The sequence below is a fragment of the Aegilops tauschii genome, chromosome 2, assembly GCF_002575655.3.
Source record: "Aegilops tauschii subsp. strangulata cultivar AL8/78 chromosome 2, Aet v6.0, whole genome shotgun sequence".
Taxonomy (NCBI): Eukaryota; Viridiplantae; Streptophyta; class Magnoliopsida; order Poales; family Poaceae; genus Aegilops; species Aegilops tauschii.
Genome location: NC_053036.3, coordinates 62,098,958 through 62,116,988, shown reverse-complemented (window position 1 = coordinate 62,116,988; position 18,031 = coordinate 62,098,958). Strand labels below are relative to the sequence as shown.

General features: G+C 41.8%; 2 protein-coding genes across 2 annotated transcripts; both read right to left on the bottom strand.

Moving 5' to 3' along the window:
* Positions 1 to 754: 754 nt before the first annotated feature.
* On the bottom strand, positions 755 to 7,480 carry LOC109785912 (tRNA (guanine(26)-N(2))-dimethyltransferase 1). The gene is made up of 13 exons (XM_020344531.4): positions 7,102 to 7,480; positions 6,631 to 6,712; positions 6,419 to 6,537; positions 6,145 to 6,232; positions 5,903 to 6,024; positions 4,500 to 4,639; positions 4,344 to 4,416; positions 4,178 to 4,266; positions 3,985 to 4,090; positions 3,705 to 3,917; positions 2,098 to 2,292; positions 1,942 to 2,019; positions 755 to 980 (listed from the first exon to the last, which is right to left on the bottom strand). The coding sequence occupies exons 1-13, from the start codon at positions 7,327 to 7,329 to the stop codon at positions 846 to 848; spliced, it is 1,668 nt and encodes a 555-aa protein (XP_020200120.1). The 5' UTR covers positions 7,330 to 7,480; the 3' UTR covers positions 755 to 845.
* Positions 7,481 to 9,581: 2,101 nt separating this feature from the next.
* On the bottom strand, positions 9,582 to 10,582 carry LOC109786007 (putative expansin-B14). Its single transcript, XM_020344618.1, has 3 exons — positions 10,447 to 10,582; positions 10,004 to 10,313; positions 9,582 to 9,900 (listed from the first exon to the last, which is right to left on the bottom strand). Exons 1-3 carry the CDS (start codon positions 10,580 to 10,582, stop codon positions 9,582 to 9,584), a joined length of 765 nt encoding a protein of 254 aa, XP_020200207.1.
* Positions 10,583 to 18,031: the final 7,449 nt, after the last annotated feature.

Here is an 18,031-nt window from a genome sequence, read left to right as displayed (position 1 = left end):
TCCGTTCCTAAATATAAGTCTTTGTAGAGATTTCACCATGAACCACATACGGATGTATATAGATGCATTTTAGAGTGTAGATTCACTCATTTTGCTCCGTATGTAGTCCATAGTGAAATCTCTACAAAGACTTATATTTAGGAACGGAGGGAGTACAATATAAAATATAATTTCATGATGCATTACATTTATTTGATATGATGAATGTTGATATTTTTTCCTATAATTTTGGTCAAACTTGATGAAGTTTGACTTGAGAGAAAACTTATATGCAAAGTAAAAAAAACAGAGGGAGTATTTGGAGAGTAGATAATGGTGAGAGCATCGACCCTTTCGTGAATTAACCAACACCACCTGTATTTTACACTTGCTAGTTCCTCCTCTTTGGCACGGTGTTTCCCTGCATCATACCCCATCTGTGCTCTCACTAATGTGCAGCATAGATGGCTGGCCATTCAGTCACTTGATAGGTAAGTCAGCATGACGAGCTCGAAGGAGACCAAAGAACAATGTCATATTTACAGAGCATGCATCAGTTATTGTTTTTTAGAAAAAACAGGGAGGCCCTCCCCGGCTCCGTATGTAATGAAACCACCAACCAGGTTCAGCATTCGGTTACATATACTCATCTGAGGGATCATATACCCTCGACCAACCTCTTCATGTGGGCTGGTTCAGTGAGGTGCTTAGGTTCACATCCCAGAATCAACAGAAACCCGCCGCACCGGGTAGCAAGTGTGGACACGGCTATAGATTAGATTTTCAGAATTTTCTCTATGTTCCATTTCAGAATAAAAAAGAATGTCACATGTCCAGCTTCGTGTAGCAAGAGTAGAAAAAAAAAGTTACAATTTGTCAATGGGAAGTATCTTCAGTGGTCTACCGGCCTTCATCTTAGGACCCCAGTGTTTTTCAGGATTAGGTAGAAATCTTGGGCTCTTCCGTGCAACTAAACCCCCAGTTGCTTGAGAGAACGATGCCTGGTAGTTGTCAAACGAGTAAAAAAAAAGGGACACAAATTAGATATAGGAAAGTAATCACTGAAATCAACTGGAATACTGAATGGAATAACAGAGGCTTCAGAAGTATGAAAGGTCGAATTGTATAATTGCTTAGTTTATATAACATCTGTCCACAGATAAGCATATTTCTGGAATAATCACTACACGGGAAGTCGGGGAATATATGTCGGCGAAGGGAAAACACCTACCTTAACATATGGAATGAACAAAGTGGTGGCTAAACTGTGACTGGTGTGCAAAACAGAGCAATAATTGATCCTTCTAAACCAATAAAAAAATAAAACAGTTTGTATGCTTCCAGTTAGCGCAACATCAGGTCAGTATTAGGTCTCTGTGCACAATAATTTGAGGTGTCTCTACAGATGGTTTCGGAGATTTCAGCTGGGTTTCTATAATTTTGACCAAAGTATCCAGAGACATTTAAAACCAGCAAAATAGACAGGGTTCTACCAGGAGAGAGCTAGGACCCAGTAAAAATTGATCACTTCTGGTTACTTGTACCAATTGAAATCCCAGCAGAGAGCTTACTAGTGCTAGGAAAAACAGAGATACATAAAACCAAACACCAACAGTACAAGGAATGGCTTGCTTTCATTTAAACATAACATTCAGACAACGATTAAAACATTCGGGAAACAGAGCGCCGTTAATGAGAAGAGCCCTTAGCTCAGCTCAAGCTTAACAAGAGTGGAATACTAATACTGTGTCCAAGTCACTCATGGTTACCTTCACATAGTTCTGTCAGATTAATACAACAAATAAACACAAGCTTCTGATGTCTGATCACAACACCATAAAGTAAAAATTCAAGCTTAAAATAAGCAAATAAATTGCAAGCATATGTAACTCATTTTTGCATAGAAACATTTTACTTCTCATGTTCATAAAAGGATACAAAGCTGTGTTTTATGATCTATACCTGCAATTGAGGCTCTTGGGAAAGTATCCTGCTACCTGGAAGATTCTCAGGTTGAGATTTTACCGGGTGAAGCTTGACCTGCAGGCACAGGAAGCCAATTAAGGAAACAGTCTGCTGTGTCTGATTAACCAAGAAAATCTGAGATTTCTATCATACCCAACATCGCATGATGTCCCAAATTACAGACATTGGCGCATCTGTTTTCAGAGCTAGCGGATCCGCATGGCTACCCGATATTTGATACCCAGCATTTCTTATAGCCGAATGAAACATAACCATGGTTGGATTGGTGCACTTCAATGTTGCACATATACTGTGAAGACTGACGAATAAAGGTGCATTGGGCAATTCCTGCACAAGAAAATCCCTTGTGATTTATGGATCCAATATAAACAACAGAATGTTAACATCTCACTGTATGTTTGATTCAGAGATTCTTTGTTTTAATGCATGCTATTTCAAATCGGGCCATTTATTTTAGCATAACATCATGTCTAAGAACTAGAGGTTATGGCTCCCAAGAAGAGCTGACCTGCTTGGTGGAAATGGTATTCCAAATTGCCAGAAATAAAGTTGGTGTGGCATGAAGGATACCAGCTGCTGAGAGTGAAGGTTGATGTTCTTTCCTACCAGATACATATCGTGGTAGACAGATTGTTGTCAGGAATGGCATTGTTCTGGTGCAAGTTGCAGATTCTGACATTCTCGTTTTTGTTTTTTTTGCAGATTCTGAGCACAGTATAATATCCCAGGTATCTCCCCTACCTGGCGATGTTAACACACTATCTGATTACCACCAACTCTACGAAATACTCAAATTTGGCAAAGCCTCCTGTGTTTATGGGGACATCCACGGCAGACAATTTAGAATTATAACAGATAACATCCATATGACTCAATTAATCAATCACACAGTTAATCATTCTCAACATGTCCAGATTCGGTGGTAATCAGGTAGTGCGGTAGCTTTCACCAGGTAGGGGAGATATCTGGGATGTTACACACAACACAGGGCATCCAATGGGTTTCCAGAATGCATATCAGGCAGGCCATTTACATAAAGATTTGTCGCTACCTTTTGGTCTGGGAATGTTTGACACCTTTCTAGAATCAGATGCAAGCAAGTCCATATCACTTCAATTGGAGGAGTGTGTAAACCAAGGGTTAAAAGTTATACTCAAAAAAGCAAGGATAATGCTGGACACCGGCATTAACTGTTTCCATATGAGTTTCTATTGCGGAGTGTGTAACCATGTAGCATGCGTAGACCTCCTCCAGTTAACGCATCGGTGCACTGGAACGAATCCTGATACAGTGATACTCAACCAGTGGGCAGCCATTCTGCTGGCCTTTTATTCTAACGGAAAGTTCATTTTCACTATCAACAAAATCAAGAATTTATTCAGTATTATTGTTCTTTTTTTCTTTTTGTTAGTGACTTCGCCTTACAGAGATATGAGGTATTTTACTACACAAAACCCGAGCCTGACACTAAAAATAACCATACAAAGTGATTTAAGTGCAAATATATTTGCATGCCCATTGGCCCTTGTACATATATCATTCAAGTAATGAATAAGAATATATGCACATCCGCAAATAGCTTCTAGCCTATCAGCGCCTTTCTAAAAAAATAATGTATTAAAAGCATTAAAGTTCACTAATCTGTACACTTTTAGTCCTGTTCATGTTCCATTTTCTCTAGCATACAATCATCAAACAACATAAGCATAACCAAATGAGAAGACAAAGCAAAATAGTACCTCTGATACTGACGTTAGTATAGCTGAAATTTTTGCATAAGCTTCATATAAACCACTCGTTGCTCGTATATTTGATAAAATGGAAGTAGCCCAATCCCTGTCATGTATTGGATCACTCCATATAGGCCCCCCCATAACAAATTTACCGCCACACTCAGAACACTCTTGAGGCACAGTAGGGCAAAAATTTGGTAGAGGAATATTCCTCTTATCCTGGATCAGAGGATCATATCCATAAGCATGCCATGCAAAAAAATGAAACAAGAAAAGAGAAGTCTACCTTTGAGTTTATTCTTCCAACATTTTGTAAGTGAAATGAATTGCAACCAACACACTGATATACATGTGAAAATTTGAGAGGTGAGCTTTTCACCGTGCTAGCTGACCTGCACAGTGAAAGAGGCACATTGGTAAGATCAATTTGTGTGAAACCATATTACAAACACCATGGAGAGGCAGAGGCAGGAGACAACGTGAAGATTCGCACAAAAACCCTAATGTAGAAATCCATGTGCACTGATATGACAGGAACTATATAGCGCTTGTGGCGGATCGCATGTGACTGCAAGGAAAACAAGGAAAATGAATTGATGGGTCGTCATAATGATTATGTGAATAGAAGAGACTCTCAGGTCTGACCTCCATGCAGGCAAGAAGAATCCTCAAGGCCATCTCATGGCGGTATTTGCCTCTTACTGGATAAGAACCATATCTGCAGGTATAGATAACTGATATGGTAAGAATTAAATGATGTAGTCACGCAGTTTATGATTGATAATTGAATATTAAACTGACTTGGAAAAACAAACTTCTGCATTGCCCCCGGCAAGCACTGCCATGTCTGTAGCTGAGCACATCAAGATACCACCATCTGCAACACATTGAACTGCTGAATCAAGGAATGCAGCTGGTGATCCATAAGGATCAAGATCAACCTGATTCAGCAAGTATATAGGACATCAATACAGCATGATATGGATGCATATTATCCTCAAACGTGAGGAAAAGTGACCACGTGCAGATGGCAACAAAACAAGAGGATATGATATGATTTTAACAATTTACTGCAAAGAAGTAGTTCTGTTGGTCAATGTGTCACCCTGGCATGTGTGCAATCAAAATTCGCTAACTTTGACAACATACAGAAATATCTATATTGGTTGCATGGAAAGGTGACAAATAGACCTGTCATCATTCACCAAAAGTACATTCATAACACTGTCCTTTTAGACTTCTTTGGTAGTGTCATGAAGCTACTCCGCAGAGAAGATGGCCAGGACGGCCCAGCGTGAAAAGATGAGATACTAGAATGGGGATAAGAATAACATCTATATAAAGAGATGTCTGAACCAATTACCAACTAAGCTCACTGGGATACATACTATACTTCTACTAACTGACTCAATCTCTAACATACTTCCCAATTGATTACAGATTCAACTTCCTGATTTTTGCTGGACACCGGACTCTAACGGAACGCTGCTACTGGTATTGGTTTCTGACTCCCGAATAACCTGACCATCTTGCTGCTGGAGTGCTGGACACACTGGCCGTTCTTGCCGCACCTGCAGTTGCTGCTGCCACCATGATACTCTTACTGCCGGGGCCATTGTCCACAGCAATATTGCAAAACATAATAGTTAAACTTTATGTGTATGGATACCATACATACCAAAATTCACATACTTAATATTTATAAACAGAGGAATAGCCATATGACATCAATGATGTGAGTGCGCTATGCCAGTATTTCCTATATGTAAGAAAGTAAATATAAAAAAAATCTTGGTACACCAAGTGTTTGATTTCTATGCAAGACATAAGGCATTACAGTATTGACACGCTGCAAGTGTCTAGAAACAGATTCACACAAGTAATCATATCGACTATATGGTTTTTGTTTCTTAATTTTGTAGGATTGTAGCATTGCAGCGTGATATGCAAAAAAGTTAGGCAATACTAAATTATACGACACTGAGTTTTGAATTTCCCAGCTTATATACAGAACCATAATTTATATCTGCTTGATTTGATTTTCTACTCAGTCAGGAACACAAATATGAAGTAATATAGCAAATACAATAGTTACTTGTCCAAAAATGTGTAACTGCCATTTAATTTCCCTTGGCACTTAAACTGATACATAACAAATGATTGGAGAGTTACGTTTCTATTAAAGTAAAGTAGTAAAGCCATACCACATCAAATTCTTTAGGGTGAGTGAGCATGTAAATGCGAGCGTCAGCAAGATGTGGTACCACCTTCGAAGATGCAAGAATGCCATTGTGATAGATATTTCTCTTACAGGATTCTATAGCAACTGCAGTTAATCAAACAAATGTTTAGCATCATCAGACATAAAATAGGGTGTTATTTCCAAGGACTCCAAAGATTTCTGAGAAGTCATCTGCAACATCCTGACAGAGATATCAGAATGTACCTTCATTATTGTCAAGAGCTATAACTTCCCCAATTCCATCCACCTCAAGTGCATATCGGATAGCTCTTAACCCTGATGCAGCCAAAGCCTACAAAATTCATGATAAGAAGGATCTGAAGTGAAAAGATCAGCATTGTTTATGCAAATACTACTGCCATACTAAGGTTATGTACATAATTTAAAAATGGGAGAACTTCCAGAAGAAATATGCTATATCATAGCACATCACAGCTTGAACTGATCATTATTAAACAACAGGACTTCATAAATGCACCTCAAGAACTTTAGGTGCTTTAAGGCTCGATTCCTTTCTCAATGCAGTGTCTTCAGAACCTGTTGTAGCAGGGTCTAATCCATCGGCATGCTGCTCCGGCGGTATATCAGCACGCCTGCCTGCTTCATCACAGAAATCGCTCAAGCATTGGTGTACCTTTTAAACGGAAAAGGTTTGTAAACTAGCAGTGTGAATTGTGTCCAGACGGATACCTTTTAATTGGGCATCATGCTCTTCCTGTCTTTTCAAAACAAACCATCTCAATACGGCAATGGAAAGGTCTCTGTTGTTAACCTGGCGAGAACTGAATTCATAAGTACAAAGAACTTACACATACATATTTCTAAAGCTACCATCAGACCAAAATTCGAATTTCCAAAGGGAATATTGAATAGTAACTACGGTAAATTGTTCTTTTGTGAGTTGAGATGATACTGTTTGACAGCGAAGCTACAGTAGCCATGGGTTCTAGCAGTATATTAGCAACTTGTTTAGTCCGTAATTCTTGCAGTTCTAACGAAATGAACCGAAATCATCAAACAGATGACCACTACTATTATTTTCCAGAATGAACGACTGCACTACTGTTCGTGCAACCATCAGGTGAAGCAGCAATGGCACCAGCTTGACAAAAGAAAATCAAATCTACAGCACACGTAGACAGGAAGCAAAGGAGGCGAGACCTGAGCCTTGTTGAAGAAGACCGAATTGGACTTGTCCGCGAATATCTCCGCCCGCCCTTCCCTGACGGTATCCGGGTCACCCGCAATCTCCGGCGGCTCCGAGGCGCAGGCGGAGGCGGAGGCGGATGAGCAGGGACAGGAGGCGAACCAGAGGCTGAGGACGCGATTTGTGGAGGAATGCACGCGCGTGGTGCTGAGGAAGCGAGAGAAACCACATGCTATGGTCATCGAATCGCCCGAGGACGCCGCATGGGGAGGAAGGAGTCGCGGCGGCGAGCGGGCGGGCGGAGGCGGCCGTCGACCTTGGGGCGCCGGAAAAGTGTACTTCTTGGATAACAGGGGGAGTGCTTGCTGCGTCTGCGGGTGCGGGACGCGCCGGAGGGGGTGTTCGGGCTGGCTGGGCCACCTGAATGGGCCATCGGCTCTTTTAACCGAGCCCAAAATTCACCTGTTACTCAAGTATTTGAAATCGTCTAAAAAATCAAGTATTTGAAAAATGCTAAATGTGTATGTAGAAAATGTTGACCATGTGTTATTTTTTTAATATATTTGAAAAATGTTAATCGAGCATTTGAAAAATGTTAAATATGTATAGAATATTGCCCATGTATTAAAAAATGTGAATCTTGCACTTCAAAGATGTTAATCAAACATTTGAAAAAAGTTAAGTGTGTATACCAAAAGTGTTGACCATGTATGAAAATATGTAAAACTTCTATTTGAAAAATACATTAGATATATACCAAAAACGTACAATGTGTATGGAAAAAAAGTAGACATCCAAAAAATAAGATTTCAAAAATGTTAATCATGTATGTAAAAAATATTAAACATGTATAAAAATGTTGAATCTGTACTGAAAAATATGTATTGAACAAAAACGAACCGATGAAAATCAACAAAAACTAAAGAAAAGCAAAGAAACCCAAAAAGAAAAAGAAAGAAAACAAAAACAAAAGAATGAAAAACCAAAGAAACCAATTCAAAAGAATGAAAGCGAGAAAACTGATGAAAACAAAGGAAAAAACGAAGAAAGAAAGAAAGAGGAGGCACGCTGGAGGAGAGCAGGGCACGACGGCGGGTCACCAGGAGGCCGAGAAGATGACAAGGGCGCCAACAATTGAGGCTCTCTGGATTCTATTCGTCGACCTCATAAATCTCTGGCGTCCATGGCATGCACCAAGCACAGGGGGAGGAGGCGTCCATGCCACCTAGCCCCTTTCCCCCTCGAGCCGACGCCACCGTGCGCCATGGCCGCAAGCTGGGCCGGCCTCCTGCACCACAGCCGCGTGCACCCCTGGTCGCAGTCTCGCTTGCGCGCACTCCTGCAGCCCCACGCGCGTCCTCCTCCGTTCACTCCCCTGCAGTGGCGGAGCGTGGTGGGGACAATTCCGGGCCCTGGCCACCCCTTGGTAGTGGAATTTTTGCCAAATATGCTTATTTTTCTGCTAATCGCTCTACTAATCGTCTGGTGTCACTGATCACCCTACCCTTTTCTATGTCATACACTCATTTGACCCCACCTAGTATTTGGTTCACGCTCCGCCACTGCTCCCATGTGCCTGGTCGTGCTCTGGGCGAGCACCCGCCGCGCCCTGGCCCTGTCCCATGCACGCCACCGCTTTGTTGATCGGCCATGAGCCAGCCGGTTTAGTTGGCTGCTGGTTTTGACCAAAGTGTTATCAAGGATGAAACATATCTAGTTTAATTAGTTGAGAGACTAAGTTTTGATGTTTTTGGAGTTGAGCGGCGATTTGTAAACTTTCGCAAGAGTTTAATGATGAAAAATATGCTTTTCCTTTCTTTTAAATCCTAAATTAAGTGAGTTTTTTTGATTGAATTTCAACTTACTCGAAGGATTGAAGAACAACTCAGTTGGCGCTAATCTTGAGGGTTTTAAACAAATATACAAGTATACAACAGATCCGCCAAATATTTCAGGCAAACAAATTTTTTCATGTTAGTTGCAATCTTTCAAGCATGAAAGCAACTCTTCCAAATTGACATGAATCTATATCTATATCTATACCAATATAAAAATACCCAAATGGGCAGATCCAAACCATCAAGACCGTCAAATCATGTTATCTAGCGGTTCAAATCGCTCCAATGTTGAGCACCAAACACGTTTAACGCTCTAATTACCCATCATTGCCATTGGTTATAAACACGTTTGACTCAACGCTATCCCTTGAAATCTGCCATGTAATTAATATCCTACCATTCCCGCGAAAAAGTAATTGATATCTCACCAAATACCAACGTGCAACAGATACATCTTATCTAATATAACGTGCAACTAATATCCCACCTAATATAAACGTGCATTGCACGTACATTATTACTAGTTACATATAGAGGCACAGAACTAATTAACACATACTCTCGAAACAGGCTTTCATTCCGCTTTATATATAAAGCAACTTCAGAAAGTACACGGCCGGATTAACACATACTCGACAGACTGATAAATCACTCGATCAGTAGTTTACGATGGATCGGTAGGTCCTGTCGGCCTGCCAGCTGGAGGGGATGACGTTGCTGGCGACGAGTTTCTTGCCGGAGCTGGAGGTGAGGCGGATCGATATGGGCGCCTGCAGGGTGGACCCGGAGCTGTACTTCCACACCGCGCCCAAGAACTCCTGCATCGGCGCCCAGCTGCCACCACGGTGCTGAAGCTCCACCGCCGACAGGTCGCCGTCGCCGGACTCTTGATCGATGAGCACCGCGAGATAGTTCGGGTTGGAGCCAGCCTTCACTCTGAAGGCGATGTCCAGCCCGCGCCACTTGCACGGAACCCTGCGGTCGAAGAAATCAAGGAGATGACAAACGATCGATGGATCACACGAACATGCACGGAGGCGAGCACTAGGCATGAGTGTGTGCGCTAGCGAGAGCATACCGGTCGTACTGGATTCTAATGTTGCCGGCGTCGCGGAGGTTGTCGGCTTGGCCGGGCTTGGCCATGGCGCCGAACGTCTTCCCGCTGAGGTTGAAGTGGGCAGCCTCGGCCAGACACGGCCCGCCGCCGGGGCACTCATCTGTGACAACCACGGTCACCGGGCGGCCGAAGCAAGCGGCGTTGCCGGTGCATTTAACCTGATAGCAAGCGCCGCAGCCTTTGCCGTCCTTGAAGATGGAGGGGCCGGCCGCCGTGACTATGGAGGAGAACGGCGGCTTCTCCACGTCGCCCTGGTACCCGCACGCACCACCTGCAGCACGCTCATGCACACGTCAGTACTCAGTAGTCAGTACACATACATAGCTGATGTATACACATCCTAGCACGCATTGCACCCTTATCATGGAGGTCTGCATGCATAGTCCATGCGACTATACACCTACCGTCGGTGCCGGCGCCTTCGCGGAGATAATACCACGTCGCGCCGCTGTCGAGCCAACCTGAGACGCTGCGCGAATGGAGGAGGAGAAGGCAGCTGCTGGCTAGAGCCGCGAAAGCGACGAAGAAAGAAGAAGCCATGCTCGCAGTGAACAATATATATACGATTGCTCCGCGTACGTAGAGGAAGAAGAGAATGAGTTGGAAATAGAACAGGTAGATGTGTGTGCTAGCAAGCGTAGTCTCTCACCATGTATTTATAGGCAGCCGAGAGATCGCACCCTGATCGCAAAGATATTTCACTTTGTTCAGGGCTTATTCGCAGGGGTCAAATTCCTTGATTCCCCTAAACTGATTCTAGGCAACTAACGCAGGAATGTACTGTGGTTATTGTGTCCTATTGTACTTTTTTTTTTGCGATGGGTCCTACTGTACTATTACTAATACGAAAAACTAACGCCCACACGTGTGGGCGTTTGCACACCGCCCACACGCCTCCATCACCACTCATTTTGCCACGTATGAACAGATGACATCAGCATAAATCTTTTTGGTTTTCGGCTAAAAATGTTTTATCTACTAATTAAAGAAGCGAATTAAAAATCCGTTTTCATCATTAAATCTGTCTCGACGAGATCTTCAAAACTAGACCCCATGTTGATATATTTCGATGAATTTTTTTCCCCAAAAGTTGCCATGATGTTTACACTGTGGTTGCCATAGTGCTTAAACTAAAGTTGCCATGTGGCAATTTTAGTTTGTAGATCATGGCAATTTTAGTTTTCGATGATGGCAATTCCAGTACTTTGACCATGAAAATATTTTTTTGTATGAACCATGGCAATTTTAAGTGCACGTATCATGGCAATTTTAGTTTATGGTGCATGGCAAGTCTAGTTTCTTAATTCCCCATTTTATAATATGTCAAAATTACTTTTAAATGTAGAAGAAAATAGCTTAAATATATCATGGCAATTTTAGTGTAAACATCATGGCAATTCATGTGCAATAGACATGGCAACTTTTAACAAAAAAAATTGTCGAAATATATTTATATGAGATCTAGTTTCAAAAATCTCGTCGCGAGGGATTTAATGGTGAAAACGGATCTTCAATTGGATTTTTCATTTAAGAGATAAAATATTTTAAAAACTGAAAATCCCAAAAGATTTCCACATGCATCCATGCGGTGACATGGTGTAGTCTGTGTGTTATATGTCATGTGGGCGGGTTTGGCTCCCACCACACGTGTGGGTGTTAGTGTTGTCCTAGTAATATGGTAAAATATGTACAATGATTAATGATTGTACCAGACGTACTCCCACTTTGTCATATTATAGTCCCTGTAAAATTTGGTCAATGTCAAACTTTTAAACTTGGACCAAAATTATTGAAAAGCATATGAACATTAAGAATACCAAATACATACTATATGAAAATATATTTCTTGACGAATCCTGCAGAGTTGATTTGGTATCGTAAATGTTCATAAATTTTTCTATTTGGACCAAAACTATATGAAAAGAATATGAACATTAAGTAGGTCAAACTATGTAAGTTTTGACTTTGACCAAATTTTATGTGCACTACAATTTGGCAAGGAGAGAGTATAAACGGAAAACAAATATTAGAAATGGGTTTGTACCTAGTCATGCAGACAGTTTAGGTCACTCGCAAAAAAAAGCAGACAATTTAGGTTATTGCTCTTGACTCTTGTGTCCAACAACGACCAGATCTTGTTTGTGTTGCATGCACCAGTCGTCAACTGTTGGATTTTATTTTTACGAAAAGCAATGGCGTCGCATTTCATTGATGAAGAAGAAGAATACATTTAACAAAGCTCAGGCTGAGCACAGTAGGCCCCCAACTTCTATGGGAGAGAAGATGAGACCAACAAACACACAACAACACCACAAGAGCGTGCGCGCGCACACACACACTCACACAATAAGGAACTCAACTTCAGGATCATGATCGCTCAGCCAAGAGTAGGAGGTCTTCATCTTCATCCATCGTTCTAACCAAGCAAGGTGGACGCGTTGCGCTTGTCCGTCTAGTGGCACCCGACAACACCCCTCAAAGAGAGGGACGAGTGTTGTATGGCAACAAAGATGGAGGAAACAAGTGAGATGACGTGACAGCGGTGCGAGGGAGAAGGAGAAACACAAACCGACGAACACGAAAAGGTAAGTTAAGAAAACTAAAAGGTTTACGGAGTAAAGTATAATAGGGAAAAACCTGAACCGGGAAACTGGAAACCAGTAAATAGGCACGATCATCTCTCGTCACACCATGTGTTAACGATAGAGCGCAGCAGAAAAGCCTCCCAATGCACAAAGTCACAACACTTGTCGCGCTCGGGCGCGATGCGAAGTGACCTCCGCGGAGGTACCTCTTAACTAGTGATTTCGCAAAATCACTTGTCAATGGAGAGACCTTCTTATTCGCAAAAATAAAATAAAATGGAGAGACCTTCTATTCCTTGGGTAGTATAGCACTCCAGGAGTCCACCTATACGACACTCCCATGTGTATCCTATATAATCCATACTACTAATTATTTCAATATATGTGCTTCCAAATTATTAAAATTGTTGTCGTTGTTAGATTCACTAGCTTGATCCACTAGCATTCGTCTGATCTATGCTTGAGACTTCACTATCACGCAACATGCATTAGAGCAATTTAAGTGGATAAATCACATTGCATCTAAATTATGACATGCACAACTTTTCATGAAAAGATATTTGTACTTTTGAAGAAATTTATTACATAGATTAAATTGTAAGGATTGAATTAGTATCACACAATATTTACAAACTATATATCCAATTCCACGGCAACATGCGGGGTAACGCCTAGTTGTTTAGAAGATGACACATAAAGTGACCGCTATATACACTCGCCAAATTGCGTCGCTCGCTAGTTGTTTAGAAGATGACGCATAAAGCGACCGCTATATACGCTGGCCAAATTGCGTCGCCGCTAGTTTCAACATCACTATTCTATCGAATTTATTTAGTTTTCTTTTGGTTTTTACGAATTTTCAATCTGTCACTTAATTTTGTATTTAATTAAATCTTATATTTCAAAAAAATGTGAACATTTTTAAATATGTGTTTCAACTTTCATAAAATTTTATTTTTTAAACATATTTAAATTTAGTGGCATTTTTGAATTGTGAATAAATTTAAAAATATTATTGGATATTTTAAATTCATGAATTTTCCTAACTGTAATTATTGTTAAAATAAAAATGTGTAATAAAACAAATACAAAGATTATAATATCAAAAGTAAGAAAGAAAACTAGAAGAACAACACAAATAAAAACAGAAGTAGAATCAAGGGGAAAATGGTGAGCGAAGAAAAGCAACTAGAGCCGATCGATACATAGCTCTGGCCCATGGGAGCGATGCCTTGTGCGATTGCTTGACATTTTTACGCATTGAGCGTCAAATATGAATTTCCAGGGTGGCAGATATTACATTGAGAGTATATGCTTTGTGCGATTGCTTGACATTTTTATGCATTAAGCGTCAACTATGAATTTCCAGGGTACCAGATATTACATTAAGCTCACCAAGGGGCCGGCCCAGTCGGTAGCCACATTTTTTTTAAAATATCCACTAAATTTTTGCAAACCGGCCCATTGGCGAGCTGCGATATGTCACATTTTTCTGATAGGTCAATTCTTAGAATTTCCAGGGTGCCAGATTTTACATATAGCTCCGATATATCAAAATTTTAGGCGGTTCTTATTTGGCACTTCAGCGCGCATTATAGGTCTTTTTTGCAAACGGGTGCCTGAAGCGCACTCCCTAGATGGGGCGCCCCATTTTGTGTTTGCCTTCATCTGTTTAAAGTGCAAAGAATGGTCCGCGCCGACAAATCCAACTCTAGACCTGTACGTTCACAGCGCACCGCGCTAACCACTTGGACCATCACAAATTTATGCATAGTAACTTCTTCCATTTTTATTCTTTCTCCAGTTTGCATTTCTTTTTCTACTTATTTCCTTTTCTACTTATTTCTTTTTCTTAAATGCGCGATTGTAAATAGATGAACTTTTTCTTCACAATAAATGAACGTTTTAAAAAAACCTTGAACTTTTTTCCAAATTGATAAAAAAATTCAAAATTTGTGAACTTTTTTCAAAAATGCATGAACTTATTTTTTTAATTGGATGATTTTTTTTAAATCCATGATTTTTTTTCCAATTTTGATTATTTTTTCAAAATTGGTGATTTTTTTTCAAATTTGGTGTTTTTTAAATACATGAATAGTGATAACCCACAAGTATAGGGGATCGCAATAATTTTCGAGGGTACAGTATTCAACCCAAATTTATTGATTCGACACAAGGGGAGCCAAAGAATATTCTCAAGTATAAGCAGCTGAGTTGTCAATTCAACCACACGTGAAATACTTAATATCTGCAGCAAAATATTTAGTAGCAAAGTAGTATGGAAGTAACGGTAACAGTGGCAACGGAAAAGTAACGGAGCAAAGATCAATATGAAACGAGCTCGTAGGCAATGGATCAATGATGGATAATTATGTCGGATGGCATTCATCATGCAACGGTTATAACATAGGGTGACACAGAATTAGCTTCAATTCATCAATATAATGTAGGCATGTATTCCGAATATAGTCATACGTGCTTATGGAATAGAACTTGCATGACATCTTTTGTCCTACCCTCTCGTGGCAGCGGGGTCCTATTGGAAACTAAGGGATATTAAGGACTCCTTTCAATAGAGTACCGGACCAAAGCATTAGCACTTAGTGAATACATGAACTCCTCAAACTACGGTCATCACCGGGAGTGGTCCTGACTATTGTCACTCCGGGGTTGCCGGATCGTAACACGTAGTAGGTGACTATTGACTTGCAAGATAGGATCAAGAACGCAAATATATTCATGAAAACATGATAGGTTCAGATCTGAAATCATGGCACTCGGGCCCTAGTGACAAGCATTAAGCATAGCAAAGTCATAGCAACATCAATCTTAAAACATAGTGGATACTAGGGATCAAACCCTAACAAAACTAACTGGATTACATGGTAAATCTCATCCAAACCCATCACTGTCCAGCAAGCCTATGATGAGATTACTCACGCACGGCGGTGAGCATCATGGAATTGGTGATGGAGGATGGTTGATGATGACGACGGCGACGGATTCCCCTCTCCGGAGCCCAAGACGGACTCCAGATGTGCCCTCCCGAGGAAGAACAGGGCTTGGCGGCGGCTCCGTATCGTAAAACGCGATGAATCCTTCTCTCTAATTTTTTCTCCCCAAACGTGAATATATGGAGTTGGAGTTGAGGTCGATGGAGGTCCAGGGGGCCCACAAGGCCGGAGGGCACGCCCAGGTGGGTAGGGCGCGCCCCCACCCTTGTGGCCAGGGTGTGGGCCCCCTTCTGTTGATTCTTTCGTCAATATTTTTTTATTAATTCCAAAACTTATCTCCGTGAAGTTTCAGGTCATTCCGAGAACTTTTTATTCTGCACAAAAATAACACCATGGCAATTCTGCTGAAAACAGTGTCAGTCCGGGTTAGTTCCATTCAAATCATGCAAGTTAGAGTCCAAAACAAGGGCAAAAGAGTTTGGAAAAGTAGAGACGATGGAGACGTATCAACTCCCCGAAGCTTAACCCATTGCTTGTCCTCAAGCAATTTAGTTGTCAAACTGAAAGTGATAAAAAAAACTTTTACAAACTCTGTTTGATCTTGTTGTTGCAAATATGTAAAGCCAGCATTCAAGTTTTCAGCATAGAGCATGAACTAACCATATTCACAATAACTTTTAGGTCTCACATTTACTCATATCAATGGCATAATCAACTGGCGAGCAATAATAATAAATCTCGGATGGCAACACTTTTCTCAAAACAATCATGATATGATATAACAAGATGGTATCTCGCTAGACCTTTCTGAGACCGCAAAACATAAATGCTGAGCACCCCTGAAGATCAAGGACTGACTAGATATTTTAATTCATGGTAAAAGAGATCCAGTCACAGTCATACTCTATATAAATTAATAACAATGCATACAAGTGACAGTGGTGCTCTCTGACTGGTGCTTTTTATAAGAGGATGATGACTCAGCAATAAAAGTAAATAGATAGGCCCTTCGCAGAGGGAAGCAGGGATTTGCAGTGGTGCCAGAGCTCGAGTTTTAAAATAGAGATAAATAATATTTTGAGTGGTATGCTTTCATTGTCAACATAACAACCAAGAGATCTCAGTATCTTCCATGCTACATACATCATAGGCGGTTCCCAAACATAATGGTAAAGTTTATACTCCCCCACCACCAACAAGCACACTCCACGGCTGGTCCGAAACAACGGGTACCATCCAACTAACAACAATCCTAGGGGAGTTTTGTTTGCAATTATTTTGATTTGATTTGAGCATGGGACTGGGCATCCCGGTTACCAGCCATTTTGTCGTGAATGATGAGCGGAGTCCACTCATCGTGAGAATAACCCACCTAGCTGTTGGGGAACGTAGTAATTTCAAAAAAATTCCTACGCACACGCTAGATCATGGTGATGCATAGCAACGAGAGGGGAGAGTGTTGTCCACGTACCCTCGTAGACCGAAAGCGGAAGCGTTATGACAACGCGGTTGATGTAGTCGTAGGTCTTCACGATCGACTGATCCTAGTACCGAACATACGACACCTCCGCGATCTGCACACGTTCAGCTCGGTGATATCCCACGAACTCACGATCCAGTAGAGCTTCGAGGGAGAGCTTCGTCAGCACGACGGCGTGATGACGGTGATGATGAAGTTACCGGCGCAGGGCTTCGCCTAAGCACTACGAAGATATGACCGAGGTGGATTATGGTGGAGGGGGGCACCGCACACGGCTAAGAGATCAATGATCAACTTGTGTGTCTATGGGGTGCCCCCTCCTCCATATATAAAGGAGTGGAGGAGGGGGAGGGCCGACCCTCCTATGGCGCGCCCCATGGGGAGTCCTACTCCCACCGGGAGTAGGATTCCCCCCTTCCCTAGTTGGACTAGGAGTGGAAGGAATGGGGACGAAGGAGGAAGGAAAGGGGGGCCGGCCCCCCTCCCAATTCGGATTGGGCTTAGGGGGGGTGTCGGTGTCAAAACCGGTGGATCTCGGGTAGGGGGTCCCAAACTGTGCGTCTAGGATCGATGGTAACAGGAGACGGGGGACACGATGTTTACCTAGGTTCGGGCCCTCTCTATGGAGGTAATACCCTACTTCCTGCTTGATTGATCTTGATGAATATGAGTATTACAAGAGTTGATCTACCACGAGATCGTAGTGGCTAAACCCTAGAAGTCTAGCCTGTGTGACTATGGTAATGTGTATATCTCCCTTCCGGACTAACCCCTCCGGTTTATATAGACACCGGGGGGGGGGGGGATCTAGGGTTACATAGAGTCGGTTACATAAGAAGGAATCTTCATAGTCGGTCGCCAAGCTTGCCCTCCACGCCAAGTAGAGTCCAATCCGGACACGGGTACAGTCTTCGGCCTTCATGTCTTCACAGCCCATCAGTCGGGCCATGGATAACAGGCCGGACACCCG

What these genes read in the sequence shown, in the direction of transcription:
- LOC109785912 (XM_020344531.4), bottom strand. Translation starts at nt 7,329, where the DNA reads ATGACCATAGCATGTGGTTTCTCTCGCTTCCTCAGCACCACGCGCGTG. An exon ending in GTTTTTGTGCGAATCTTCAC is followed by an intron (nt 4,091 to 4,177) that starts GTTGTCTCCTGC and finishes TTCACTGTGCAG; the next exon opens with GTCAGCTAGCACGGTGAAAA. An exon ending in TACTAACGTCAGTATCAGAG is followed by an intron (nt 2,293 to 3,704) that starts GTACTATTTTGC and finishes TTTCTTGTGCAG; the next exon opens with GAATTGCCCAATGCACCTTT.
- LOC109786007 (XM_020344618.1), bottom strand. Translation starts at nt 10,582, where the DNA reads ATGGCTTCTTCTTTCTTCGTCGCTTTCGCGGCTCTAGCCAGCAGCTGC. An exon ending in CGAAGGCGCCGGCACCGACG is followed by an intron (nt 10,314 to 10,446) that starts GTAGGTGTATAG and finishes AGCGTGCTGCAG; the next exon opens with GTGGTGCGTGCGGGTACCAG. An exon ending in ATTAGAATCCAGTACGACCG is followed by an intron (nt 9,901 to 10,003) that starts GTATGCTCTCGC and finishes CTTCGACCGCAG; the next exon opens with GGTTCCGTGCAAGTGGCGCG.